Here is a 27,024-nt window from a genome sequence, read left to right as displayed (position 1 = left end):
CACAATGATACAGTCACCATCCAGACACATCCCTTGTCTGTTACTGGATAATGTCCCAGAATTCCCAGCACCGCTCACCTCTCCTGTCAGCAGCTCCATCATCTTCTTGGTGACTTCTAGAATCTTCTGCATGTTGTGTCTCTCAGGTTTTAGGGAGTCACATGGAGGTACTGTGATGGTCATATGATCACCTGACTTCATAAGAGGAAATCTCTGTATTGGAAAACCAATAGGAATATTATGTTAGAATCCTCCTCACCTCTCCGGTCAGGTCTGTGTTTTATTAATAGAGATAAGAGTGATGTCATGTGACCTCCCAGAATCCTCCTCACCTCTCCGGTCAGGTCTGTGTTTTATTAATAGAGATAAGAGTGATGTCATGTGACCTCCCAGAATCCTCCTCACCTCTCCGGTCAGCAGGTAGATGATCTCCAGGGTGAGGTTTAGTATCTTCTCAGTCATGTGACTCCGGTCCTCCTCCATCCTCATTGGTGCCGTCATTTGATCTTTACAGGTCTCCTTGTAGACGGATAAGTTTGGGAAATGAAAGTAAGAATTATTTGGATGGTGTTGGTCACACAATAATAGGACGTGGATGTGAGGGGGGTGATAGGAGGGTTGTTGTCCAATTAAGGACTACTGCCTCCATGGGAACACATTTAGTTTAGACTGTTTAGTATTTGTTAGTTTTTAAAGATCCCAGAACCCTCCTGACCTGCCCCTCTTCTCTGTTGGGTTGTTTTGTGTTTGAACTGGTTTTGTTTAGTGTTAGATCTGCGGACAGAGAATTATAAACACAATCCTCCTGCCTTCTTGCTATTTTCCTCCCTCTGACAATAATGATGGAACATATTCTTCATGGCAGGATGGGGGATGTTTTCTACCTCCTGACCAGTAATGTAAGGGGCTCTATGCTCCATACTCCTGACCCCTGCACTCCATCATTGTGTTGGCTGCATATTGTAATGATTGCCCATTCGCTGCCTTTGTAGTGTAATAATTGCCCTTTGTTAGCCACGTATGGTCATTGTCTTGTCTATTTATTGTCAGTGATGATTGTTTAGAGGATCATATTACTAGAATTTATCTCCAAAATGAAGAGAATGTTGCGGCCCCGTAAATGGGGAAATGTTCTGCCCCTGAAGGGGTTAATCTAGGTTTCCACACTATATATGTGTGTATCATCATCTGCTGGAGATAAAAGACATCACAGTGACTATGGAGGAAGAGGACGGACATGACGGGGGGTTACTGGGTGTAAATAGAAAATAAGATCTTATTACCTCCTCTGCTCCACTTCCAGCAATGTCTCCTTTCTACTTCCTCCCGACTCACCTCTCACCTGGAACTTCCTGTCTGTACCTGACATCACTTCCTGTCTGTATTACATGGAGACATCTTTTCTCAGTATTAGTGAGATCACTACCTTGTGGAGCTCGGAGGAGCTGCAGCCCTGAGAAACATCTCATCGTTTGAATGCGGCTTTGTGTGTGTGTTGTCCTTATAGACTTTTTTCCCTTTGTAAATGTCAGCACTGCTGCATCACAGAGATGCCCCTTCACAGGCAGGATTAGGACATCCCCCAAGGAATGTTATTAAAAGTAATTTGACATTTTTATTGTTTCACTTTAAGGCCCCTTTCACACGGGCACCGTCAGTTTAGCCACGTTAAAAACGTATCAGTTCTTATTCGTTGCTTCATCTGTCTTCATCCGTCATCTGTTCCGTTAATCTCCATTTTCATCCATCTTCCGTTCCGTTAATATCCGCTTTCATCCGTTAATGTACACGTTTACATCCGTTTTTTCGTCTGTTTTTGTATCCGTTTTCATCCATTTACAGCAGTTTCTTTGCATTTAAGGAAATTACCCAGAAAGCCTTGCTCCACCCATCCTACATTGCCTTGCGTGAACAATTTGATGACTACTTTCTATCTCCATCAGGAGAAGATCCATGGCAGTACCAATATATATATATATATATATATATATATATATATATATATATATTTATGGTCGGAGCCCTCCGTCCTGACAGATATGAAACACATAAACACGTCACAAGACTAACAACATAAATAGACCTGAAGTGTGCCCTGGCCTGCTGTATGGTAAACCCAGATCTGCTTGGCGGTATGCCAGAGAAGGGCGCATACCTTAAGAAAGTAATGGATGTTTCTGTAGAGAAATTGTTTGAAGAGAAGTACCTTGAGAAGAGGAATGGGTGGGTGGGTACCGCGCACTGGAACCGACACAGACCATCGTGGATGGTCTGGTTAAATACCCTCCAGGCTCCTCCCATAACTTCAGGCCGGTAAACCGGCCTTCCTATTTATGGTCGGAGCCCTCCGTCCTGACAGATATGAAACACATAAACACGTCACAAGACTAACAACATAAATAGACCTGAAGTGTGCCCTGGCCTGCTGTATGGTAAACCCAGATCTGCTGGGCGGTATGCCAGAGAAGGGCGCAAAAAGACTTGGTTTAGGGAGGTAATGCTTTATTTAAGTTTTATGGACATACTACAGGGCAAGCTTGCCAAAGGCTCGTGACGTTTCTACTTGTGGATTGGGAATGTAGCGAGCAAAGCAGGTGGATTTCCACCTTCCCATTTTCCTGATCACGTGGTCCGGGACCGGGACCTTTCGTGAGGCTGCTGATGCTGTTCCAATGCGGAAAGAATGTCCAGAATAACGGTTGGGGTCAAAGCCTAAGTTGCGCAGAAGGATCCTGACGTGAGTAGTGAACTGGTTGGTACTGAGCGGGCTGATCGGGAACGGCAGCAATGGGCTGTCCTGCGAGGGATCAGATAGATGGGCTAATAGATGATCTAGGATGGCTACGGGGCACCAGGCGTTGTGTGTTCTGAAGAGCTTGATGTCAACCCCTGGACCGGACTGTTGTGTTTTGGACACCTCGAGGTGTATTGTGAAATGACTGTGGTGACGCGTGAGGTGGCGTCTGCGTAAGGCCCTATGACTGGTGCTGCTGACTGTGAATTCGCTGGGTCATAGAAAGCCGTAAAATGCCAGGTAGATGGCTGCTTGGTTGACCAAGCTGGGCAAAAAACTGAAAGGTGAGCGTGAAAGGATAGTGGACATGTCTCGAAACAAGGCACTGGTGACCGGTAAGCGTTTACCGCTAACTTGGGGCTTTTGCTTGTGGATGCCTCGGAGGATGGCCTTGACCGCATGGGTAGCGAACAAAGATGGTTTAGTAGGATCTAGTAAAGAGGTGAAATGCTGGATGCCAGCTAGGTAGAGTCTAATAGTATTGTAGGATAATTTCAGCTGAGTGTGGCAGTATGATATGAAGGCCAGGATATGATGGAGATCTCCTGGTATTGCCTCGGGGTTAGCAGCTAGAAACCTGTGATAGATTTTCCAGGCAGCATGGTAGCCTTTCAGGGTATTGTGAGATAGTGACTGGTTAATCAGACTAGTGGCGTCATGAAGATGTCGCTTTAATCCAGAGTTAGCTGTGACCAATGTGGGATAGCAGACATGGTCGGGTCGGCTCCAGGTTCCTGCGAAAAGAAGGTTGTGAAGTTAAAACGAGATAGCACGTCGGCCGAAGTGTTACATTTACCGGGGATATGGACACAGAGGACATTAAATTGGTGCTGTAGTGAGAGTTGCACCAGCCTGTGTAGGAAGGACATGATGGCCAAGGACTTGGAGCGACCTTTATTTATAATAGAGGCTGTGGCTTGATTATCTGTGGAAAATGTGACTGTTTGTCCTACCCAGTTGTTGCCCCAGACGTGGGCTGCTGCAACAATGGGGTAGATCTTAAACATCGAGGAGGATTGACTGAACCCAGGGATCGAGAGTATTTCTGGCGGCCATGGTGCTGCAAACCAGTGGTGGCCAAAAATAGCTGCAAAGCCTGTGGAGGCTGCGGCGTCCGTGATTATTTGAGGTGACGTGGGAGACGCTGATGATATAAACATCGAAATGCCGTTCCAATTTGTTAGAAAATCGTCCCACATGGCTAGGTCAGCTATGGCTGCCTTGTCTAGTTTAAATATTTGGTCAGGGTCTTGTACCTGGGAAAGGAACACCAGGAGACGTGAGACAAAAGATCGCCCTTGAGGGATGATCCTTATGGCAAAGTTCAGCATGCCAAGGAGGGATTGTAGTTGCTTTTTTGTGCAGCCTTGCGTATTAGTAAACGTGTGGATGACTGTCCTGATGCGGGTCAATTTGTCGGGAGGCAGGCTAGCTTGCATGGTGTGAGTGTTGAGTATGATACCCAAGAAAGTGACGATCTGTGCCGGGCCTTCCACCTTCTTATCCGCTAAAGGCACGTTAAGATTGTGGAAGATTGTTCTTAGGCTGTTTAGATCGACTGGGGGCTTGTTAGGTTTCTCTATGAGTAGGAAGTCGTCTAAGTAGTGAATCACTTTCTGACAGGACGCATGTTGTGAGAGAATCCAGGAAAGGGACTGAGCAAAAGTGTCAAATAGCTACGGGCTGCTTTTGGAGCCGAACGTTAATTTGGTGGCGAAATAGTATAGGCCTTTCCTTTTGATTCCGTGCCATCGCCATAGGCACGGATCAATTGGCAACAATTTGAATGCGTCCGAGATGTCTGCTTTAGACAACCAGGCGCCTGCTCCTGCGAAAATGATAGATTGAATAGCTGAGTCTACCGATGAATATTTAAGTGAAAACTCTTCTGAAGGTATTAGGGAATTTAAACTGGGTATGTGGGAACCATGAGGCGCGGACAAATCATAAATTAAACGGAGTTTATTTGAAAACTTGCCCTTCACAAGGCCGATATGGCTGACTCTCCATACAGAAAAAGGTGATTGTGTAAAGGGGCCGATTATGTATCCCCGGTCTAGTTCTGTTTGCAGCAGGGTGGTGATGGCTTCCTCGTCGGTAGCGGCTGAAAGCAGGTTTTTGCACTCGTGAGTTGTGTTTGGGAGTGTGATAAGTCCGGTGTGAAAGCCTGTCGTGAATCCCCGGATGAGAAAGGCTGCCAGTGAAGGTGTTGGGTGTGAGGTGAGGTAAAACGCGAGCCATCCGACGTGCACTCGGCTTAGTCATTCGGGTTTGGGCTGTTTTACAGCGCAGGCGTACCTGGGGTGAGCTTTGTGGCATGTGAGACAGATATGAAGTAGTTTGCAGTGGGGAAGTTACAACCCCCAAAGTTGAAGTTATTGCATATGGCTGCTCCCCCTAGTGCATGGACGGGTCGTCCTAATCTGTCTGCCTGAGCCGGCTGAGTAAATGCCGTTGAGTAATGAGTGACACTGGGAAAGGAGGAAAGGTTGGGGGGGCGTCTGCCACCTGACTCGGAGCACCAGTTAGCCGTATGGGTGGACGACTGGCAGTTAGTACAGAGTGGGGAACGTAGGCCAGCGAAATGGCGACAGAACAGCTCTGTATCGATGGTACTCCAGTTGGTAGTTGCCTGAAACTGGGAAAGTCTGGCTGCTGCTTTTGCTGAAAATGACCTGTGATAGTCATAAAACGAGCACCCCCCATATTTATAACCTAGATCTACTATTGCGTGTAAGTATAGATCCAGCTCCTCTCTCCTGTTGGGGTTGATCGTGCATAGCACGTCTCTGAACATGCCGAATGCTAGCACGAACTCCGCAACATTGAGTTTGCGGGTAAGCCTATGATCTTTGGCCTTTAGGACGACGGAAACGTCTCCCCACGAATAGGACTTGTTTTCAGCCGGGTCGTGTACTGCGATGAGGAGGGATGCTAAGTTAATGTCCTTCCCATCCATGATGTCCTTCCTGATGCCTGCTGGGACGAGATGTGCGGGGAGGACGTAGGTACAGATGTCGGGCGTACCTGTAAGGAGAGGCATGGGGATGGCGGTGGTTACTGTAGATGGTGAGGGTGCAGCTTGATGTACCTCCAGGGTTCCCACTCTTGTCTGGACGTCGGTAACTGCTGCCGATAGTGTGGTCACCAAGGAGTGCAGCTGAGTGATTGCTGATGAGATTGACTGTAGTGACGCCTAGGTGCCTGATTGGGCTGCCGCTGGCGGAGAAAATAGCAACCTGAAAAGCTCAGCTTTCCTAGCCGTCGCAGGGTAGGGTATACCCCTGCACCGTAGTTCAGCTGTAAGCTTGGGGATGGTCCAAGCTCTGAGAGACTGTAAGTCGTCGTTTGCTGAGTCTGCCCCAGGTGACGACAGGGTGGAGGCGACGTCCTTGCTGTCGGCCTGCGACATGGCGTCCGCTAAAATAGGGGGGGAAATGCGTATGTTTTAGACAAGTTTAAAAGGTAGGAGGGGATAGATTTTTTTTTTTTTTTTTTGAATTACGCACCTGTCTTGAAGCCCTAGTAGTGGAGTTTTAGTTTGGGGTCGAGACTTGGGTCGACCGGGAAGCTGAGGAAGATACTGTCCACACCTGGTGCAGGATGGATCTACTGGAGAACTCTACTGACCTGAAAAGGGGGAAGGGATAGAGAAATCGATGAGTAGCCGTGTTGCTACTGGAGATGAGTGGCTGTATGAAGCCATTTCGTAAATGTTTGCGGTGATTACAAAGTGAAAGAGTTTTTTTTTTTTTTTTTACAGAAATTTGATTATGTAGGAAAAACCGTGCGCAGCATCGGTAAAAAATAGATGGTGTGAGTTGTGTGTTTATGGTATTTGTTGTGAGAGATCCGAACCGTTGAGCCGGTGCTACGACTGGACTCGGATTGGATGGTGGGGTTTGCGGTGCCGAGGATCCTGAATCATTGAGCCGGTATGCGACTGGGATCGGTCAGTGAAAGTTGGATTGGCGAGAATCCGAATCGTTGAGCCGGTGCTACGACTAGATTCAGAATGGACGGTGGGGTTTTGTTGTGCCGAGGATCTTGAATCATTGAGCCGGTACGCGACTGGACTGGGATCGGTTGGATGAAAGAAGCACAGTGTTGGTGAGTGCTTGTGTATGCTGGAGATTCGAATCATTGGGCCGCTGTTGCGACTGGACTCGGATCGGTGGGATGAAAGAAGCACACTGTTGGTGAGTGCTTGTGTATGCTGAAGATCCGAATCATTGGGCCACTGTTGCGACTGGACTGGGATCGGTGGGATGAAAGAAGCACACTGTTGGTGAGTGCTTGTGTATGCTAAAGATCTGAATCATTGAGCCGCTTTTGTGACTGGACTCAGATCGGTCTGATAAAAGAAGCACACTGTTGGTGAGTGCTTGTATGCTGAGGATCCGAATCATCGGGCCGCTGTTGCGACTGGACTCGGATCGGTCGGATGAAAGAAGCACACTGTTGGTGAGTGCTTGCGTATGCTGGAGATTCGAATCATTGGGCCGCTGTTGCGACTGGACTCGGATCGGTCGGATGAAAGAAGCACACTGTTGGTGAGTGCTTGTGTATGCTGAAGATCTGAATCATTGGGCCGCTGTTACGACTGGACTGGGATCGGTGGGATGAAAGAAGCACACTGTTGGTGAGTGCTTGTGTATGCTAAAGATCTGAATCATTGAGCCGTTTTTGCGACTGGACTCAGATCGGTCGGATAAAAGAAGCACGCTGTTGGTGAGTGCTTGTGTATGCTAAAGAAGCATATTGTGGGTGAGTGCTTGTGTATGCTAAAGATCTGAATCATTGGGCCGCTGATTGCGACTGGACTCGGACCGGTCAGATGAAGAGAAGCACACTGTTGGTGAGTGCTTGTGTATGCTGGAGATCTGAATCATTAAGCCGCTGTTGCGACTGGACTCGGATCGGTCGAATAAAGAAGCATATTGTAGGTGAATGCTTGTGTATGCTGAAGATCCGAATCATTGAGTCGCTGTTGCGACTGGACTCGGACCGGTCGGATGAAGAGGCACTGTTAGTGAGTGCTTGTGTATGCTGAGGATGCGAATTGTTGAGCCGCTGTTGCGACTGGACTCGGATCGGTCGGATGAAAGAAGCGCACTGTTGGTGAGTGCTTTGTGAAGGTGTAGAGTCAGTTTTAGATGACAGTGGTGGTTTTTTGTAAAAGGTGTATGGTTTAGTAGTGGGGGGGGGGGAGGGAGTGATGTGTGGAACAAGGTTTCGGGACTTGTGGGCGACTTGTCCCGTGCGTGGCTCCGTACGGATAAGGTAACAATACGTTCTATAACGGTAACAATACCTCCTACCTGCGTCGGTGGAACGATCGAAAATCAGGGACTGCGAACGGGGAACAGCGACGCTGGAACTGGAGAGTAGGAACTTGCTAACGTGCGGTGATTTTTCTCGAAAAGTCGGCCTGGTGACGTAGGTACCGCGCACTGGAACCGACACAGACCATCGTGGATGGTCTGGTTAAATACCCTCCAGGCTCCTCCCATAACTTCAGGCCGGTAAACCGGCCTTCCTATATATATATAAATAATGCAGTGCAAATTAAAATTTATTAATTCATTAATTTGGGTATTTCATTGTGTTTTGATAGCATAAAAAGACACAAAAGCACATGATATGTTCAAAACAGTTTTGGTTTTATTATTCTGCATAACCCTTTTAAAATAAAGGTTTTTTCACTTTGTTTTTTTATTTGTCAAAGTATGAACTTTGAATTATTTCTTCAAAACGGATCTTAACTGATCGGACGTTGACGGACATTGTCAGTTAACGTCGGTTAATATCCGTTTTGACGGATCTGGACGTAGCTTTGCACATTAAAAAGCATGGATAAAAACTGAAGCGGAGGTTAACGGATGGTCATCCGTTTGCCCATAGGAATGCATTGTCGTCCGTTGACGGATGGAAGAAAAACGGATAGACGGTCCGTCCATGTGAAAGGGGCCTAAGTATTTAAAAAAAAAACATTGCTTCTGGCCAAATGCATTTTTTTTTTGCCTTGGTACGTTTGCCAGAGCAGTGCCCCCATGCTGTTTTATGACACCTGTTTGCCTATCAGCCCAGAAAATGGGCATTTTTGATTTGGTTCCCAATGATTTCAATAGGATTTGGAATCAGCATCCAAACTTCCCTTAAAGTGGAACTTCGGTCATACAACAAAGGTTAAACCTACTCACCCCCATCCCCTCTCTAATGCCCCGTACACACGATCGGCCTTTCCGCCAACAAAACCGTGGATTTTTGTTCGAAGGTTGTTGGCTCAAACTTGTCTTGCATACACACGGTCACACAAATGTTGCCCAACAATTATGTTCGTAGTGACGTACAAGACGTACCACGTGGTTTTTCAGTTCTTTAGAGCCACCCTTTGGGCTCCTTCTGCTAATTTCATGTTAGTAGAAGTTTGGTGAGTGTTGATTCATGCTTTTCTTTTTGCTTTTTTCATTTAGCGCTATTATTAAAATTCTTCTTGATATCACTTGAAAAAAAAGCCTTTGAAAATTTTGTTTGCGATAAATCAGTATCACCAGCAAAGCAGCTTCATTATTATCCCATTAAAGAAGAAGAGAATTGTGCGCTGCATTTGGCGTTTTCATAGTTTGCCACGTCATGAATGTTAATTCTCCATTACGAATGCTAGTTTACAAGACCAGCCGCTTCTGCTTCCGAGCATGCGTGGACTTTTGTGCGCGGACTTGTGTTCACACGATGGGACTTTCCGACAAAAAACTTTTGTTGGCGGAAAACTTGAGAACCTGCTATCAAACATTTGTTGGCGGGAAGTCCGACAGCAAATGTTTGATGGAGCGTACACATGGTCAGACTTTCCGACCACAAGCTCACATCCAACATTTCCTGTTGGAAAATCCGACCGTGTGTACGGGGCATTAGCCTATTCTATCTAACCCTGTAAATAAAAGATGTCTATAATTACCTATTCTGAAGCTGCTCCGGCATCTCTCTTCAGCGTAGGGTTGCCACCTTATCCCTTTAAATCTGAACACATATGAGTTACACAGGTTCTGAGGCTGATTTAATGCAGATAAGGCACTAAGTGAGTTTAATTACCACCTCAATTAGCCACAGAACCCGTGTAAATTAATATGTGTTTGGGTTTAAAGGGATGAGGAGGTAACCCTACTCCAGTGGTAGCTTCTGTGAGGTATGATTATGCCAATAACAGCTGCAAATGCCTGGGAGATGGCATCACCCATAGGCTTACAATGGGGCATCTACTGTCGACTGCTCCACGTTGAAGCCACCACTGACAGCTGATCATGGGACCGGACTCTAGTATAGGTAAGTATAGACATCTTTTCTTTACAGGGTAAGGTAAAATAGGCTTAGAATGGGGGTGAGAGTAGGTTTAGCCTTAGATTTGACTGAACTTCAAATGCACTGCACTGTCAGGAATCAGCAGCAGGGATGGCCAGCTCTGCATAACTACACCTAGGAAATTGAGACCAGACTGTGCATGCTTTAAGTAAGATTTATTTATAATGAAACCAAAATGTATCCAAACTCCAGCAAACAAGAAACACAGCAAGCATGAACATATAAGTGAACCATAATCATATAGTCAAAATGCCTAACTAGCAAGTAAGTAGTAGGAACAAGGACCCATCCACGTTACACAAAATTTTTCCGTCAACTCCAGCCTCCTGTTGGCGCTGTAACTCCGCTACAGGGACCTATCTACATTTCTGGTGGGAATGTGAGAGGATCCGCCCCTACTGGACTCAGGTATTTGAATGTTACAATAAAATTTATGAGGAAACGTTATCACCTACCCCAACGATCGCCCTCCTCTCGATACTCCTTGGGTCTATAACTAGGGATGGGAGAACGGTTCGGCCCAAGCTTATGTTCGGGCCAAACTTTCGTTGTTCGGTCGTTCGGTGAACAGCCGACCAAACGGGTTGTTTGACCATTTGTTCAGCCCCCGAACCGACCACATTGCATTGCAGCACTGAACAGTGCATTGCAAGCCCTGGGCACAGAGCACTGTCAGAGTCATGATTGCACACTTTCATCATGACTTTATCCAATCATGGCTAATTCCCGCACCACAGTATAAAAGTATTCTTTTATTGGCAGCCATTTTCAGTGTGATTTTGGCGTGGAGAGAGATCAAACAGGGCTCTGTTCAGTGCTATTAGTTAGTGTGCTATAATGTGCTATTTTGCTTCAATTGTCAGTGTAGAATATTAGTTTAGTATCAGTCTAGGGATAGTGTGAGTGTAGTGAGGAGGACCATCATTCAACTTTGCATAGTGTGCAGCTAGATTAGGGACAGCTCAGATAGTTTCACTGTAGTGTAGTGAGAATGTGTCATTCATACATACAATAGTGTAGAGTAGGGACCGCTCATATAGTTTCAGTGCAGTGTAGTGAGACCGTGTCAGTAATCCTTACATTAGTGTATAGCTAGAGTAGGGACAGTTCAGATAGTGTAGTGACGGTTGAACACCGTCTATTTAATTGCGTTACTGCTAGTAAGCAGAATTATAGGGGTTTGATAATGTTGAGTTATATATATGTATGTATATTGAGACTGTCACTTTAAGAATTGTAATACAACTTTCTTGCTTCTTCCTAGAGTTTTCAGTCTATGATGACCTTCATCATAAGAAGCAACAGCTTACTCCCTTTTTTGCTCCGAGAAATGGACAGTCTTATCTACCTGGTCTGAACCAGTACCAAGATGGCGGAGCCCATGTTTTCTCTCGCTTTCTATCAGTCACATGATGTAACCACCTATTTAACTGTTCCCTTGCTACGCAGAAGATATGAATGCTGATTGGACTAAATTATACGATCACACCTATAACACGCCTAGTGTTTATGCATATTCATAAAGTATATATATTGTTAAACTTAATGTCTGTAAGTCAGAGACACTTCCTTCTACGTTCGGCCTGGTAGTGCTGAATATCGGTGTGTGTGTTGTGTCTCTCCACTGCAGTGTATACTATAAAGCACCTTATCTTATCTTAAGATCTGGATTCATTATCTCATCATCTGTCTTGTTTTGAGACCCCTAAATCAGATTTAACAAATGCCATTTACTTCTGTGTGTGTTACTGCCAGTTTAACGCCATATAGTTTTGCGTGCGTTACTGCCAGTTTAACGCCATATTGTTTTGTGTGCGTTACTGCCAGTTTTATGCCATATAGTTCCATGTGCATTACTGCCAGTTTAATGCCATTTACTTCTGTGTGCGTTACTGCCAGTTTAATGCCATATAGTTTTGTGTGCGTTACAGCTAGTTTAACATCATATCGTTTTGTGTGCGTTACTGCCAGTTTAACGCCATATAGTTTTGCGTGCGTTACTGTCAGTTTAACACCATATAGTTCTGTGTGCGTTACTGCCAGTTTAACGCCATTTACTTCCGTGTTCGTTACTGCCAGTTTAATGCCATATCGTTTTGTGTGCGTTACTGACAGTTTAACGCCATTTACGTCTGCTCTTTACTGCCAGTTTAACGCCATATAGTTTTGCATGCGTTACTGCCAGTTTAACGCCATATAGTTTTGCGTGCGTTACTGCCAGTTTATTTCCATTTACTTCTGTGTCCGTTACTGCCAGTTTAACGCCATATAGGTTTGTGTGTGTTACTGCCAGTTTAACACCATTTACTTCTGTGTGCGTTACTGCCAGTTTAACGCCATATAGTTTTGCGTGCGTTTCTGCCAGTTTAACGCCATATGCCAGTTTAACACCATATAATACTGTGTGCGTTACTGCCTGTTTAACGCCATATAGTTCTGTGTACCTTACTGCCAGTTTAACATCATTTACTTCTATGTGCGTTACTACCAGTTTAACACCATTTAATTCTGTGTGCGTTACTGCCAGTTTAACGCCATATAGTTTGGCGTGCGTTTCTGCCAGTTTAACGCCATATGCCAGTTTAACACCATATAATACTGTGTGCGTTACTGCCAGTTTAACGCCATATAGTTTTGCAGGCGTTACTGCCAGTTTAACGCCATATAGTTTTGCCTGCGTTACTGCCAGTTTAACGCCATATCGTTTTGTGTGCGTTACTGACAGTTGAACGCCATTTACTTCTGTGTGCGTTACTGCCAGTTTAACGCCATATGCCAGTTTAACACCAAATAATTCTGTGTGCATTACTGCCAGTTTAACGCCATATAGTTCTGTGTGCGTTACTGACAGTTTAACGGCATTTACTTCTGTGTGCGTTACTGCCAGTTTAACGCCATATAGTTTTGCATGCGTTACTGACAGTTTAACGCCATATAGTTTGCGTGCGTTACTGCCAGTTTAACGCCATATAGTTTTTCGTGCGTTACTGCCAGTTTAACACCATATAGTTCTGTGTGCAGTACTGCCAGTTTAACGCCATTTACTTCTGTGTGCGTTACTGCCAGTTTAACGCCATATTGTTTTGTGTGCGTTACTGACAGTTTAACGCCATTTACATCTGCTCTTTACTGCCAGTTTAACGCCATATAGTTTTGCGTGCGTTACTGCCAGTTTAACACCATATAGTTCTGTGTGCGTTACTGCCAGTTTAACTCCATTTACTTCTGTGTCCTTTACTGCCAGTTTAACGCCATATAATTTTTGGGTGCGTTACTGCCAGTTTAACACCATTTACTTCTGTGTGCGTTATTGCCAGTTTAACGTCATATAGTTTTGCGTGCGTTACTGCCAGTTTAACGCCATATAGTTCTGTGTGCGTTACTGCCAGTTTAACGCCATTTACTTCTATGTGCGTTACTGCAAGTTTAACGCCATATAGTTTTGTGTGCGTTACTGCCATTTTAACTCCATATTGTTTTGTGTGCATTACTGCCAGTTTAACACCATATAGTTTTGCAGGCATTACTGCCAGTTTAACGCCATATAGTTTTGTGTGCGTTACTGCCAGTTTAACGGCATATCATTTTGTGTGCGTTACTGCCAGTTTAACGCCATTTACTTCTGTGTGCGTTACTGCCAGTTTAATGCCATATGCCAGTTTAACGCCATATAATTCTGTGTGCGTTACTGCCAGTTTAACGCCATATCGTTTTGGGTGCGTTACTGCCAGTTTAACGCCATCTACTTCTGTGTGCGTTACTGCCAGTTTAACGCCATACAGTTTTGCGTGCATTACTGCCAGTTTAACGCCATATAGTTTTGCGCGTGTTACTGCCAGTTTAACACCATACAGTTCTGTGTGCGTTACTGCCAGTTTAACTCCATTTACTTCTGTGTCCGTTACTGCCAGTTTAACGCCATATCATTTTGGGTGCCTTACTGCCAGTTTAATGCCATTTACTTCTGTGTGCGTTATTGCCAGTTTAACGCCATATAGTTCTGTGTGCGTTACTGGCAGTTTAACGCCATATAGTTCTGTGTGCGTTACTGCCAGTTTAACGCCATTTACTTTTATGTACGTTACTGCAAGTTTAACGCCATATAGTTTTGCATGCATTACTGCCATTTTAACTCCATATTGTTTTGTGTGCATTACTGCCAGTTTAACGCCATATAGTTTTGCAGGCGTTACTGCCAGTTTAACACCATATAGTGTTGCGTGTGTTACTGCCAGTTTAACGCCATATCGTTTTGTGTGCGTTACTGACAGTTTAATGCCATTTACTTCTGTGTGCGTTACTGCCAGTTTAACGCCATATAGTTTTGCAGGCGTTACTGCCAGTTTAACACCATATAGTGTTGCGTGTGTTACTGCCAGTTTAACGCCATATCGTTTTGTGTGCGTTACTGACAGTTTAATGCCATTTACTTCTGTGTGCGTTACTGCCAGTTTAACGCCATATGGTTTTGCGTGCGTTACTGCCAGTTTAACACCATATAGTTCTGTGTGCGTTACTGTCAGTTTAACACCATATAGTTCTGTGTGCGTTACTGCCAGTTTACCGCCATTTACTTCTGTGTGCCTTACTGCCAGTTTAACGCCATATAGTTCTGTGCGTCATTGTACGTTTGGTGCATTATATTGTAGTATATTGTTGTGTATCCGTGGAGTGTGTCTGTGAAGTGTGAATATTCAAGTTAAAGTGCACCAAACACCTCTTTACATTGATTAAAGTGCATCTACGTACAGATTTCAACTTCTTCTTTACATTTGCTTATAAGCACCGCCCCCTCCCTCACAATAATGTCTGGGAGGACAACAAGGAAAGGCAGACATTCCCTTGGCACTGTAAGGGGGCCAGCAACAAATGTGTCCACAGGCAAAGGTGGACGAGGTGGTCAGTCCTCAGGCAGGGCATCATTTCCTCTGTTTAGTGAGTTTGCCCGTGCTATCCAGCCACAGCATGCAGAGGAGGTGGTGGACTGGCTTACTAAACCTTTCTCATCCTCTGTCACGCAAGCAGAGACAAGTGTGCAGTCCCCTGCAGTTGCCAGAGTGGATAAACCTGCCTCCTTGTCCACATCTATTCCCACCATAGCCCCACCATCAGCCATTGAGGAGTCAGCTAAGTTATTTGACCACAGCATCAGCCACTTGCTCCTTGATGATGCCCAGCCATTACTGGATTCAGATGTTGGTTCTGAGGTTGAGGATGACAGGAACATGAGCCTAGAGAGACGGAGGAACACTGGTAGACAAATTGGCATTTATGTTCCCCAAGCCGCAGCGTATTGCCAAGTTGTCTCCAGTGGTTATGAAGATGGAGGAGATGGAGATGATGATGAGGTCACTGATGTGACTTGGTGCCAGATAGAGCAGAGGAGAAAACTGAAGGTGAGGCGGCACAACCCCAAGGAGCCCAACATCAAGAAAGAGTAGAGAGCAGCCACCCTATTCCATCACATTCTGCAGCTGTTATCTACCAGCCCATTCCCCAAAGCTCAGCTGTCTGAGCCTTTTTCAGCGCATCTGCAGCAGATCGCACTGTTGCTATCTGCAAACTGTGTCTCAGGCACATCAAACATGGCAAAAACACCAACCATTTGGGTACCACATGCCTAACAAGGCATTTAACTTCCAACCACTCAGCCCGTTGGCAAGAGCACCTAGAAGCCACACAAAAGGGGCACAAATCTGTCCCTCCTCTTTACCCACTTCAGTCTGGCCCTGCGATACCAAGTCATTACCTTTAAACAGCCTCCACTGACAGGGATGATGGTATAGCACAGGGTGTCTCAGGTCCTAGCAGCACATCTGCCAGCAGCACACTACCAGCTGTAGACTGTAGCCGGCAAATTTCTCTGCCCCATCTGCTGCAGCAGAAAAAAAAATACAGTCCCTGCCACCCACATGCCCAGCGTCTGAATGCAAGCTTGTCAAAGCTGTTGGCTCTCTGACTTCTGCCTTTCAGCCTGGTTGAATCTGCCCTCTTCCGTGAATTTGCACAATGTGCTGTACCACAATGGCAGGTTCCCAGTCGCTACTACTTTTCACATAAGGCCGTTCCATCTCGCTACCATCATGTAGAAGGGAATGTTCTGGCATAGTTGGGCAAGGCAGTCAGCCGTAAAATCCACCTTACTGCTGACATGTGGTCCAGCAAGCATGGGCAGGGACAATATATTTCGTTCACAGCACACTGGGTAACGCTGCTTGCAACTCAAAAGGATGATCAGGGCTCGGTGCTGCAGTTTGTTGTGCCCCTACGTCTCCATACAGCTGGTGGTGATGATGCCAGACCTGTAAGCTCTACTCCCTCCTCCTCCACCACCTCCATGCCCTCATCTGCAGAACTGACCTATGAACATCAGGTACCCCTAACAGTGTTAATTTTGGCAGCAAATTTCGATTTAGTCCTAGTCTTATACCCTGTACACACGGTCGGACTTTCAGACGGAATATGTGCGATCGGAGCTTGTTGTCGGAAATTCCGACCATGTGTGGGCTCCATCTGACTTTTTCCATTGGAATTTCGGACACACAAAGTTTGAGAGCATGCTATAAAATTTTCCGACAACAAAATCTGATCCTTTAAATTCCGATCGTGTGTAGACAAATCCGACGGACAAAGTGCCACGCATGCTCAGAATAAATTAAGAGACGAAAGCTATTGGCTATTGCCCCGTTTATAGTCCCGACGTACGTGTTTTACGTCACCACGTTCAGGACGATCGGATTTTCCGACAACTTTGTGTGACCGTGTGTATGCAAGACAAGTTTGAGCCAACATCCGTCAGAAAAAATCCATGGATTGTGTTGTCGGAATGTCCGATCAACGTCCGACCGTGTGTACGGGGCATTAGGACTAAAATGGCATTTTAGTTTTAGTCCCGTTTTAGTCTTCTGCAATTGTTTTAGATTTAGTCCTATTTAGTCGACTAAATCTCCAATACATTTTAGTCGACTAAAATGTCTTACGTTTTAGTCGACTAAAATCTCCAGTACATTTTAGTCGACTAAAACTCATTTTAGTCGTTTAAAATCTAATGGGTGTAATTAAATTGTAATGCATTAGTTAAACATTTCTCTACAATTTCCAAACTCATTATATACTGCTGGAGTGAAAAATCTAATGTTATTATTTATGGTATTGAGATATGAACATGCACTACAGACCAGTGTTAATTTTGAAGTCAAATTTCAATTTAGTTTTAGTCTTTTGACTAAAATGGCATTTTAGTTTTAGTCCCATTTTAGACTTTTGACTAAAATGCCATTTTAGTTTTAGTCGTATTTTAGTCATCTCAGTTGTTTTAGTTTTAGTCGTATTTTAGTCGACTGAAATAGTATTCATTTAGTTGACTAAAATGTTTTAGTCGACAAAATTAACACTGCCCCCTAAGCGTTCAAAGGGCTATTCCCAGAGTCAGGCTAAAAGGTGCCATGCAGTGCTTCAGCTGGTGTGTTTAGGGGACAGGAACCACACCGGAGCAGAGATTCTTGCAGCTCTGCAGGGACAGGCCCAGGGTTCACACCACGCCAGCTGGAGCCAGGAATGGTGGTATCCGATAATGGCTCAAACCTCCTGTCCGCCCTTAGACTGGGAAAGTTGACACATGTGCCATGCCTGGCACATGTCCTCAATTTGGTTGTGCAGCCTTTCCTAAGTACGTGCCCAGAGTTGCAAGATGTACTAAAGCAGGCCAGAAGAATCTGTAGCCATTTCAGGCGGTCATACACAGCCAGTGCTCGGTTGGCTGAAATTCAGCGGGAATTCCACCTGCCCGTAAACCGCCTGATTTGTGACATGCCCACCAGGTGGAACTCAACTTTGGGAATGCTGCAGCGGCTATACATGCAGCAGAGGGCCGTCAACAAGTACCTGTGCCAGTACGGCACAACAACAGGCTCAGGCCGCCTCAGCTTTTTTTCCCCCACGCCAATGGCTGATCATTAAGAATGCATGCACTATATTGTCACCATTTGAGGAGGCCACAAGGATGGTGAGCAGTGACAGTGCATGCATCAGTGACACAATCCCTGGAGAAGCGTTGGAGAAGGCGTCCGCCTAAGTGAGGCATTTCGGAATTTTTTAGTCCTCGCCGCCCAGGGCTGTCAGCTTCCACATCTCATCAGCAGCATCTGCATCACATGGTGGACGATTACCTCGGGGCCAAAACAGAGATGGAGAGCTTTCTAGCTGACGATCCACCGACTTACTGGGTCATGAGAATAGACCACTGGTCAGAACTTGCCCACCATGCTATTGAGTTTTGGGCTGCCTGCATCCAGCGTGCTTTCAGAACGGGCATTCAGTGCTGCAGGAGGTTTCGTTACTGATCATAGAACGTGTCTGTCCACAGACTCCGTGGACCATTTGACTTTTATAAAAATGAATCAGTCTTGGATTACCAGCTATGAAGCCCCTGATGCCAATGTGATTAAGTCTTTTTGGGATGTGGAATCTTTGCAGGACTTCGAGGCTACCTAGCTTTGAGGGTGTTCAATCATTTCATCTGGAAGAATGTTTTTGGTATAGGTTTCATGGGCACAATTAACACCCAAAGACCAATTTTTCAGCACCTGCTTGACAGGTGCATATCATTGCAATTTTTTACAGCAAGGACAATTCTTGCTTTCATCAAGAGTACCTCTATAGGGTTACGGTGGGAAGGCACCACCGACACCCAAAGACCAATTTTTCTGCACCTGTTTGACAGGTGCATATCATTGCAATTTTTTTTTACAGCAAGGCTAATTCTTGCTTTCATCAAGAGTACCTCTATAGGGTTATGGTGGGAAGGCGCCACCGACACACAAAGATCATTTTTTACGCACCCGTTACTTCTATCCAGTCAAAATGACACCAGAATGTATCCAAAAAATCTCTAATCTTGTTCCCAGTGCACTACATTGTGGCCTCATCATACACACTGGCTCCCCAGTTGTTGCTGAGCAAAATAAAGGCAGCTTGCAGGGAAAATTTCATTTTTTTGGCTTTATAAATGCAATTATTGCTGCAGCAGATTCTAGACATGGTACAGATCTGCCACTTTACAGGTAGACTAAGGGGACCCCCCAGGCACTATATTGGAAGGAATTTTTCATTTTTATGCTTTCACTTTAAAAAAATCAAAAAATGACTGCTCATTTAAAAAATAGGATTTTTTAAAACAGCTTACCTGTAAAATCCTTTTCTTTCGAAGGACATCACGGGACACAGAGCCACAGTAATTACTGATGAGTTATATAGGTATCACTGGTGATTGGACACTGGCACACCCTATCAGGAAGTTCAACCCCCTATATAATCCCTCCCCCTTGCAGGGATACCTCAGTTTTGTAGCCAAGCAATATAGTGTATTAGAAGAGGGGTGGGACCTCTGTGTCCCGTGATGTCCTTCGAAAGAAAAGGATTTTACAGGTAAGCTGTTTTAAAAAATCCTATTTTCTTTCTCGAACATCACGGGACACAGAGCCACAGTAATTACTGATGGGATGTCCCAGAGCAATGCTACCTGAGGGGGGGGAACCACGACCAAGTAGGGTGCAATCAGACCTGAGGACCCTGTACCGCTGCCTGCAGCACACTACGCCCAAAGGCGATATCCTCATGCCTTCTCACATCCACCTGATAGAATCTGGTGAATGTATGAACTGAAGACCAGGTTGCGGCCTTGCAGATTTGAGCCATAGAGGCCCGGAGATGCACTGCCCAAGAAGCACCAATAGCCCTTGTGGAATGTGCCCTGATCTGAAACGGAGGAATCTTCTGCTTCAGACCGTAAGCTTGAATGATCAACTGTCGAATCCATTTAGAAATGGTAGCTTTTGACGCTGCCTGTCCTCTATTGGGACCCTCTGGCAGCACAAACAAAACATCCGTCTTGCGGATCTGAGTAGTTGCCCCTAGATAGGCCTTAACTGCTCTTACTACATCCAACGAATGTAGAGATCTCTCTTCCGGAGAACAGGGATCTGGAAAAAAGGAAGGTAGAACAATGTCTTGGTTTAAATGAAAATCAGAAACCACCTTCGGTAAAAAACTAGGATGAGGGCGTAGTACCACTCTATCCTTGTGTATAATCAAATAAGGCTCCTTACAGGAAAGAGCTGCTAATTCTGATACTCTTCTAGCAGAAGAGATGGCCACCAGAAAAATTAATTTCCTTGTCAACAAGACCAAAGGAATCTGACTTATTGGTTCAAAAGGCCGTTTCTGTAACACAGCCAGGACCAAATTCAAGTCCCAGGGGTTTAGGGGCGCTTTAACCGGAGGATTAAGACGCATCACCCCCTGCATAAAGTTTCGGACCAAAGAATGCGAAGCAAGTGGCCGCTGAAATAATACTGATAAAGCAGAGACCTGGCCCTTGATGGTACTCAAGGCCAGCTTCATCTCTAATCCCATCTGTAGAAAATCAAGGATTCTACCTATGACATATTTCCTGGGATGCCAACCTCTGGATTCACACCAGGTTATATAAGCTTTCCAGACTCTATGATAAATCATCCTGGAAGCTGGCTTCCTTGCATTAATCAAGGTAGATATGACAGGACCTGAGAGCCCACGACTCTTCAGAACGTGGGTCTCAATAGCCAAACCGTCAAATTTAGCGTTTGTAAGGCAGGATGGAACACCGGACCTTGAGATAACAGGTCTGGGCGTTCCGGTAGTGTCCACGGGGAACCTACCGTCATCCTTACTATTTCTGCATACCAAGTCCTTCTGGGCCAAGCGGGGGCCACCAGAAGTACCGACTTCCTTTCCTGCCTGATCCTGCGAAGGAGTCGTGGTAGTAGCAGAATAGGCGGGAATGCGTAAATCAGTGAGAACCGATGCCACGGAATCACCAACGCATCCGTCCCGCATGCAAGAGGATCTTTTGTCCTTGCCACAAATCTGTCTATCTTTTTGTTGAATCGGGATGCAAAGAGATCTACATCTGGAACCCCCCATCTTTGGCATATGGCCCAAAAGACGTTGGGATGCAGAGACCATTCCCCTGGAAGTAACTGCTGGCGACTTAGATAGTCCGCCTGCCAATTCTCTATTCCCGGGATGAAAACTGCCGATATGCATGGCACATGCATCTCTGCCCAGACTAAGATCTGGTTCACCTCTTTTTGAGCAGCTCGGCTCCGGGTGCCTCCCTGATGATTGACATAAGCCACTGCTGTGGCATTGTCGGACTGGATCCTGACCGGACAACCCTGTAACCTGATAGTCCAGGCTTTTAGAGCTAGATGTATCGCCCAGATCTCCAGAATGTTGATGGGTAAGGTCCTCTCTGTCTTGGACCATACTTCTTGGACCGCAGCCTGTTCCAGAACTGCTCCCCAACCTGACAGATTGGCATCTGTTGTCACCACCGTCCAGGTAACCGGTAGAAAGGATTTCCCCTTCTGCAGGGTTTTCGGGTATGAGCCACCAATTGGGGCTCTGACGCACCGCATGCGACAGGTGCATCGGAAAGTCTAATGCCTGAACCTTCTTGTTCCAGGTCGACAGAATACTGTGTTGCAGCATTCTTGAGTGAAACTGAGCATAGGGAACTGCTTCGAATGAAGACACCATCTTCCCTAGTAGCCTCATACAAAGGCGGACTGAGGGACCCTTCTTGGTCCTTACTGTCAGAATCAGCTCTCTCAAAGCAGTGATCTTTGCCTGGGGTAGAAATATTTTCTCCTGGCTTGTATGTATAATCAGACCTAAATATTCCAGTCTTCTTACTGGTTTTAGGAAAGACTTTTCTAAGTTGAGGATCCAACCCAGGTGTTCTAGATACCTGACCGTGGTCCTCAAGTTTCCATTCAAAGAGGCTACCGACCGGTCTATCAAGAGCAGGTCGTCTAGGTATGCTATGACAGCTATACCCTGAGCCCTTAATCTGGCCAGAGGAGGAGCCAAGATCTTTGTAAACACTCGAGGTGCAGTGGCTATCCCAAAGGGCAGAGCCATAAACTGGAAATGGCGCCCTCCTACCTCGAAGCGCAGAAACTTCTGATGAGCAGGAAAAATGGGCACATGCAGATATGCATCTCTGATGTCTATTGATGCCAGAAATTCTCCTCCCTGCAGGGTGGGAACTACTGTTCGAATTGATTCCATGCGGAAGGATTGAATCCTTAGGAATCGGTTCAGATCCCTTAAGTCCAAAATGGGCCTGACATCCCCATTTGGCTTTTGGACCGTAAAAAGGTTGGAATAGAAGCCCAATCCCTGGTCCTTTGCGGGAACTATCATAATGACCTCCTGCGACAAAAGTCGCTCTAACGCTAGAAGGAGCGACTGCTTCTTCTCTGGGTCTCTGGGAACATTTGATCTGAGGAACCGAGGAGAAGGGAATTCCTGAAACTCCAGCTTGTACCCTAAGGTTACCGTGGAGACTACCCATCTGTCCTGGAAGTCCTCCTGCCAGAGCTCTGAGAATTGTCGCAGTCTTCCCCCCACTCGAGTGAGCGGGGGCGCCCCCTCATGCAGAGGTCTTAGTGTTTTGCCTAGTAGGCTTCTTTCCCCAGGACTTCTTTTGTCCCTGGGGTTGACTCTTGTCTCTGGACCCCGATGGAGGTGGCCGTCGAGACTGCCTGGAGGCTGAAGCCCCCGGCGCTGGGGAAAGAGTCCGTTTGAAAGAGGGACGCTTACTCTTCTTCTTGACAGGTAAGAGAGTGCTTTTCCCACAAGAGATTCTCTTGATATAGTTATCCAAGTCCTCTCCAAACAACCTTGCACCACGAAATGGAAACCCAGCCAGTAGCTTCTTACATGGTGCTTCAGCTGACCAATTTTTCAACCATAGGATTCTACGTATATGCACCAACCCCAGTGAAAGACGGGAGGTTTGCACGATAGAATCTCTAATGGCGTCAACCACAAAGCATAAGGCCGCTGGAAGGTTAGCAAACCCCTGGGCCTGCTGTTCAGGTAATACTTTGATGACCTGCTTAACATGGTCTCTTAAGTATTGACAGACTCCAATCGCTGCTTTTGCAGGTTGGGCCACTGATCCTGCTAAGGAGAAAACATCCTTCAATAGGGATTCCATCCTTTTATCTACAGGATCCCTGAGCATTGTCTACAGGACAAGTCAGGCTATTATTTATGGAGGAAATGGCGGCATCAATAGCCGGTATTCCCCACATTTTAATAAACTTTTCTTCCATCGGATAAAGTGTTGAAAACTTTCTCGGCGGAAAAAAACGTTTGTCTGGGTGATCCCACTGAGAATAAATAAGCTTTTCAAGTAAAGTATGAACAGGAAAAGCATGTGCTGCTTGGAAAGGTTTCAGTGACCCCAAAGCAGAAGAGGATTCTTTAGCAGTTTCAGGTATGGGCAACTTAAATGTGGAGCGGACCAATCCAGTGAGGATCTGCACTAAGACTTTCTCCTCTTGGGAAGTCGCAGAGGGTCCCTCTCCACCTGAATCCTCCGAAGAGGAATCATCCATCCCATCCCGATCCTCTGAAAGGGATTCATCTCCTTTATCCCAGAGCTCCTCTGTCTGAGGGTCTTGGGGAACAGAGGAAAGCCTAGTGCGTTTTCTTCCACTGAGTGAAGACGTAATCACGGCCATTAATCTTTCCTCTAGACCATTAATGGTTGAGGAAAAAACCTCTTGTGTAATATATACAGGGGCTGAAGTGCCAGAAGCAGGTGTAGCCCCTGACCCCGATGGCTCTCCCTGGCTAGCCGTCCCTGGCCCATCTTTAGGGGGGAAGGATGCTGCCGACAGGGGTCCCTCAGAACCTGAACGAGATCCCCTAGTGTCTCTGGTTCCTGGGGTGCTTGAACCTCTTCTACCCATAGTGCAAAGCAACAAGGTGTGAGGTATACAAATGAACACTGTCCGCTGAGCGATGTAGTCTGGCTAAAAGCCTTGCTACCCAATGCTCAGTCTGGTGTTACTTCAGTAAATGCTGCCTAGGAGAATGCCTGTGTCCCCCCTTACATGCGACCGTCAGCTCTGTGTCTCTCAGAAGGCTGAGTGCACCTGTACAGAGTGCCTTTAATAGCCTGCAGCTGGCCTGAGTGGGAGTCTAAACACTCTGTGCTGACATCCCGCCCCCTCCTCTACCGCCCCCCCCCCCTCGAGTTTTGAAAAAAACGAGCGCTTCCCGCACTGCCGACTCTCCTGTCATGCTCTGGAGAAAAGGCTGGCGATGGGGGGGGGACTGGTAACAAGATTTGCCTGAACGGCTATCTTCAGAGATGGTGGCCATTAGGCCACAGAGCCCGGGTGGTATAACCACTTTCTAGACCCCTGTGGCCCCTCTCTAGCCTGGGGGGGAACATTCAAACATGAGAAATCCCCCTATCCACCTTACCTGCTTGCAGCCTGCTTGATACGCTGGGACATACACAGCGATTACAACACCTGAGACAGACATTCAGCATGTGTAGGTTTGTGCTCTTGGCAGCCCCCGGTGGTCACAATAGGCATAGCATGCATTTACCTTAAAGGAGAAAAGCCACTAGAACTCAAAAATTCTGTGGAATCTCCTCTTACCTTATCCAGCCGCAGGGTGCCGTTTACACAGACCCAATCTTCACCTCTCACGGTGGGCTCCGTTTGAAAAAACCATCAGAGACTGGGGCCCCCATCAGTAGGGGGATCCAACAGTTCTGGGACCGTAAAGCACCTCGCCAGAAATTAGGAAGTTTAAAGCCATTTTCTGATCTGCGGGGTCCAGCTCTCTAAAAAGAGAAGCATTACGGGTAAAACCTCGTTTCTTCGGACACGAGGCCCGGGTACCATTCAATTCGGCCATGAAAAGACACTTTGAATGGATCCGGTTCGCCTGGCTTGCCCCAGTATAGGATCTTAGGATATTCCCTTTGGAGCTCAGCACAGGACATCTTTACACGTCCATCACCTAAGACACTGGCGTAAAAACTGAGGTATCCCTGCAAGGGGGAGGGATTATATAGGGGGTTGAACTTCCTTTTTTTTATGTCTTCAGCAAGATAGCTAATTCCATCATTTTGGAAGACAACCACCACTCCTCCTCTGTCACGATGGGTCTCGATCATGAACGATACTATGAGAATGGAGGAGATGCTGGCCTTAGACAATGACACCTTTGATAAGTACAAGGTGTTGTGGTCCATTTGGCTCCGCTTCAGATACCTTCATGACTATGCTCTCGAACCCGACAGGGTCACCCTAATATGCAGCCTAACCATAGGGAGAGTTGAAGTGTCTACCCATTGGGTTCCCACCCTCTGACCATTATTTACTTCTATCTACACGTGTCTCCCCAGCAGCTTTCTCTCCCCTCTACGATCTTGTTTCCCCTTCTTTATTTCCCTCTCTCACTCTACCTACGCCCTTACTTGGGTCACTTCCCCCCTTTATCTGATTTGGTCTCCCCCTTTTATTTTCTAATTATTTCTCCATATAGTTTTATTATGAACAACAAGGCTCTCCAGCCTGAATTTTTCCCTGCAACAGACGACAGTTGTCAACCCTTACAATACATTGTTTGTTAGTGGGAGTCAAGCTATGGGTGATAGCCATCAGGCTGACTCATTGCCTATGTTTACTAGCGGTTGTCAATAAGTTGTAACTTTTATGTTGTTCCTTGTGATATTTGTGAAATTGACAATAAACACATTTTCAACCCTAAGTAATAGGAAGCCTAACTAGCAAACTAACTATATACAACATGTACAAAAACGAGGAATGTAGATAAACGGGGTGAAATCAGAGATGTAAGAAAGAGGGAGGAACCTGGACTGGGATCAGGAATAAGGGGAGCAGACCAAACACTGTGAGGAAAGGCACAATTTGGAAGGAAAGGAATGGTCTGGAGGGAAGGACTGAAATTCTGTTTTGTAACCAAATGAGACCAATTCATCGGAAACAGAAAAGGTCGCTTGGCAGCAAAAACCTTTCAATGCAAGAAACAAACAGGTTCATGCAGAGGAAAAGGTGTGAAAAAATAAAGAGGACCCAGGGGACTGCATGATTTGTTTTTGAGGAGGGGGCAGAAGCCTCCAGGAACCGTGAAGTTCAGCAGGCTGATCAGAGCGGCTCTGAGAGTGAAAAGGTCCCTGTAGACCCCACAGAAAGCACACGCTGTATTGCTATTCCTAATACAAGGGAGCCTAGTTGCCTTACGACCCTCCCACTGTGATGCTAGCAAAAGTAGTTGCAGATAGGGAAACCCCCCCCCCCCCCAGGTTAAAGATTCACCCCTCCAGACTAGCATCTGTCGTGTCAAAACAGGAATCTGCAGAGATTGGAACCGTGGACTGTGACCGGTTACCAAATCACTGAGGTGGCCCTGACTCTTTAAAAGATTGAGCACCCCTGTTCTAAAGGAACAAAGGACTTAGACCTGAGGCCAGATCAGAAGTCTTTCAGGAAGAAGCCAGGAGGCTGAATACTATGGCTTTTGTGTTGTGAAGTGATGCTGGAAACCCCTGTGTGGGAAATCCTGATGTTAAGGACGTTTCTTTCAATAAAAGGGGTAGTGAAAGCCCAGAAGTGTAAATTATAGCACAACCCTTGATTGTAATCTTTACACCACACAGTACATGTTATAAGCATGTGTCTGTATCACGCTTCTTCTTCCACTGCTCAGCCACTCATATGCTCATTATTGGGTAATGAGGACAGCGCCCCTCACTTTGAATGGATCCGGTTCACCTGGCTTGCCCCAGTATAGGATCTTAGGATATTCCCTTTGGAGCTCAGCACAGGACATCTTTACACGTCCATCACCTAAGACACTGGCGTAAAAACTGAGGTATCCCTGCAAGGGGGAGGGATTATATAGGGGGTTGAACTTCCTGATAGGGTGTGCCAGTGTCCAATCACCAGTGATACCCATATAACTCATCAGTAATTACTGTGGCTCTG

At 46.1% G+C, this 27,024-nt stretch overlaps 1 protein-coding gene across 1 annotated transcript in view; it reads right to left on the bottom strand.

The window, feature by feature from the left end:
• LOC141121630 (uncharacterized) overlaps nucleotides 1–27,024 on the bottom strand; it is a 46,171-nt gene that overhangs the window by 3,369 nt on the left and 15,778 nt on the right. The window contains 6 exon segments of the mRNA XM_073611279.1: nucleotides 79–213; nucleotides 406–519; nucleotides 1,284–1,310; nucleotides 3,149–3,528; nucleotides 5,093–5,821; nucleotides 5,886–6,013. Of these exon segments, the coding sequence (XP_073467380.1) occupies nucleotides 79–213; nucleotides 406–519; nucleotides 1,284–1,310; nucleotides 3,149–3,528; nucleotides 5,093–5,821; nucleotides 5,886–6,013 (1,513 nt within the window).

The sequence above is a fragment of the Aquarana catesbeiana genome, unplaced genomic scaffold (assembly GCF_042186555.1).
Source record: "Aquarana catesbeiana isolate 2022-GZ unplaced genomic scaffold, ASM4218655v1 unanchor226, whole genome shotgun sequence".
Lineage (NCBI taxonomy): Eukaryota > Metazoa > Chordata > Amphibia > Anura > Ranidae > Aquarana > Aquarana catesbeiana.
This window is presented reverse-complemented; position numbering and strand designations above follow the sequence as displayed.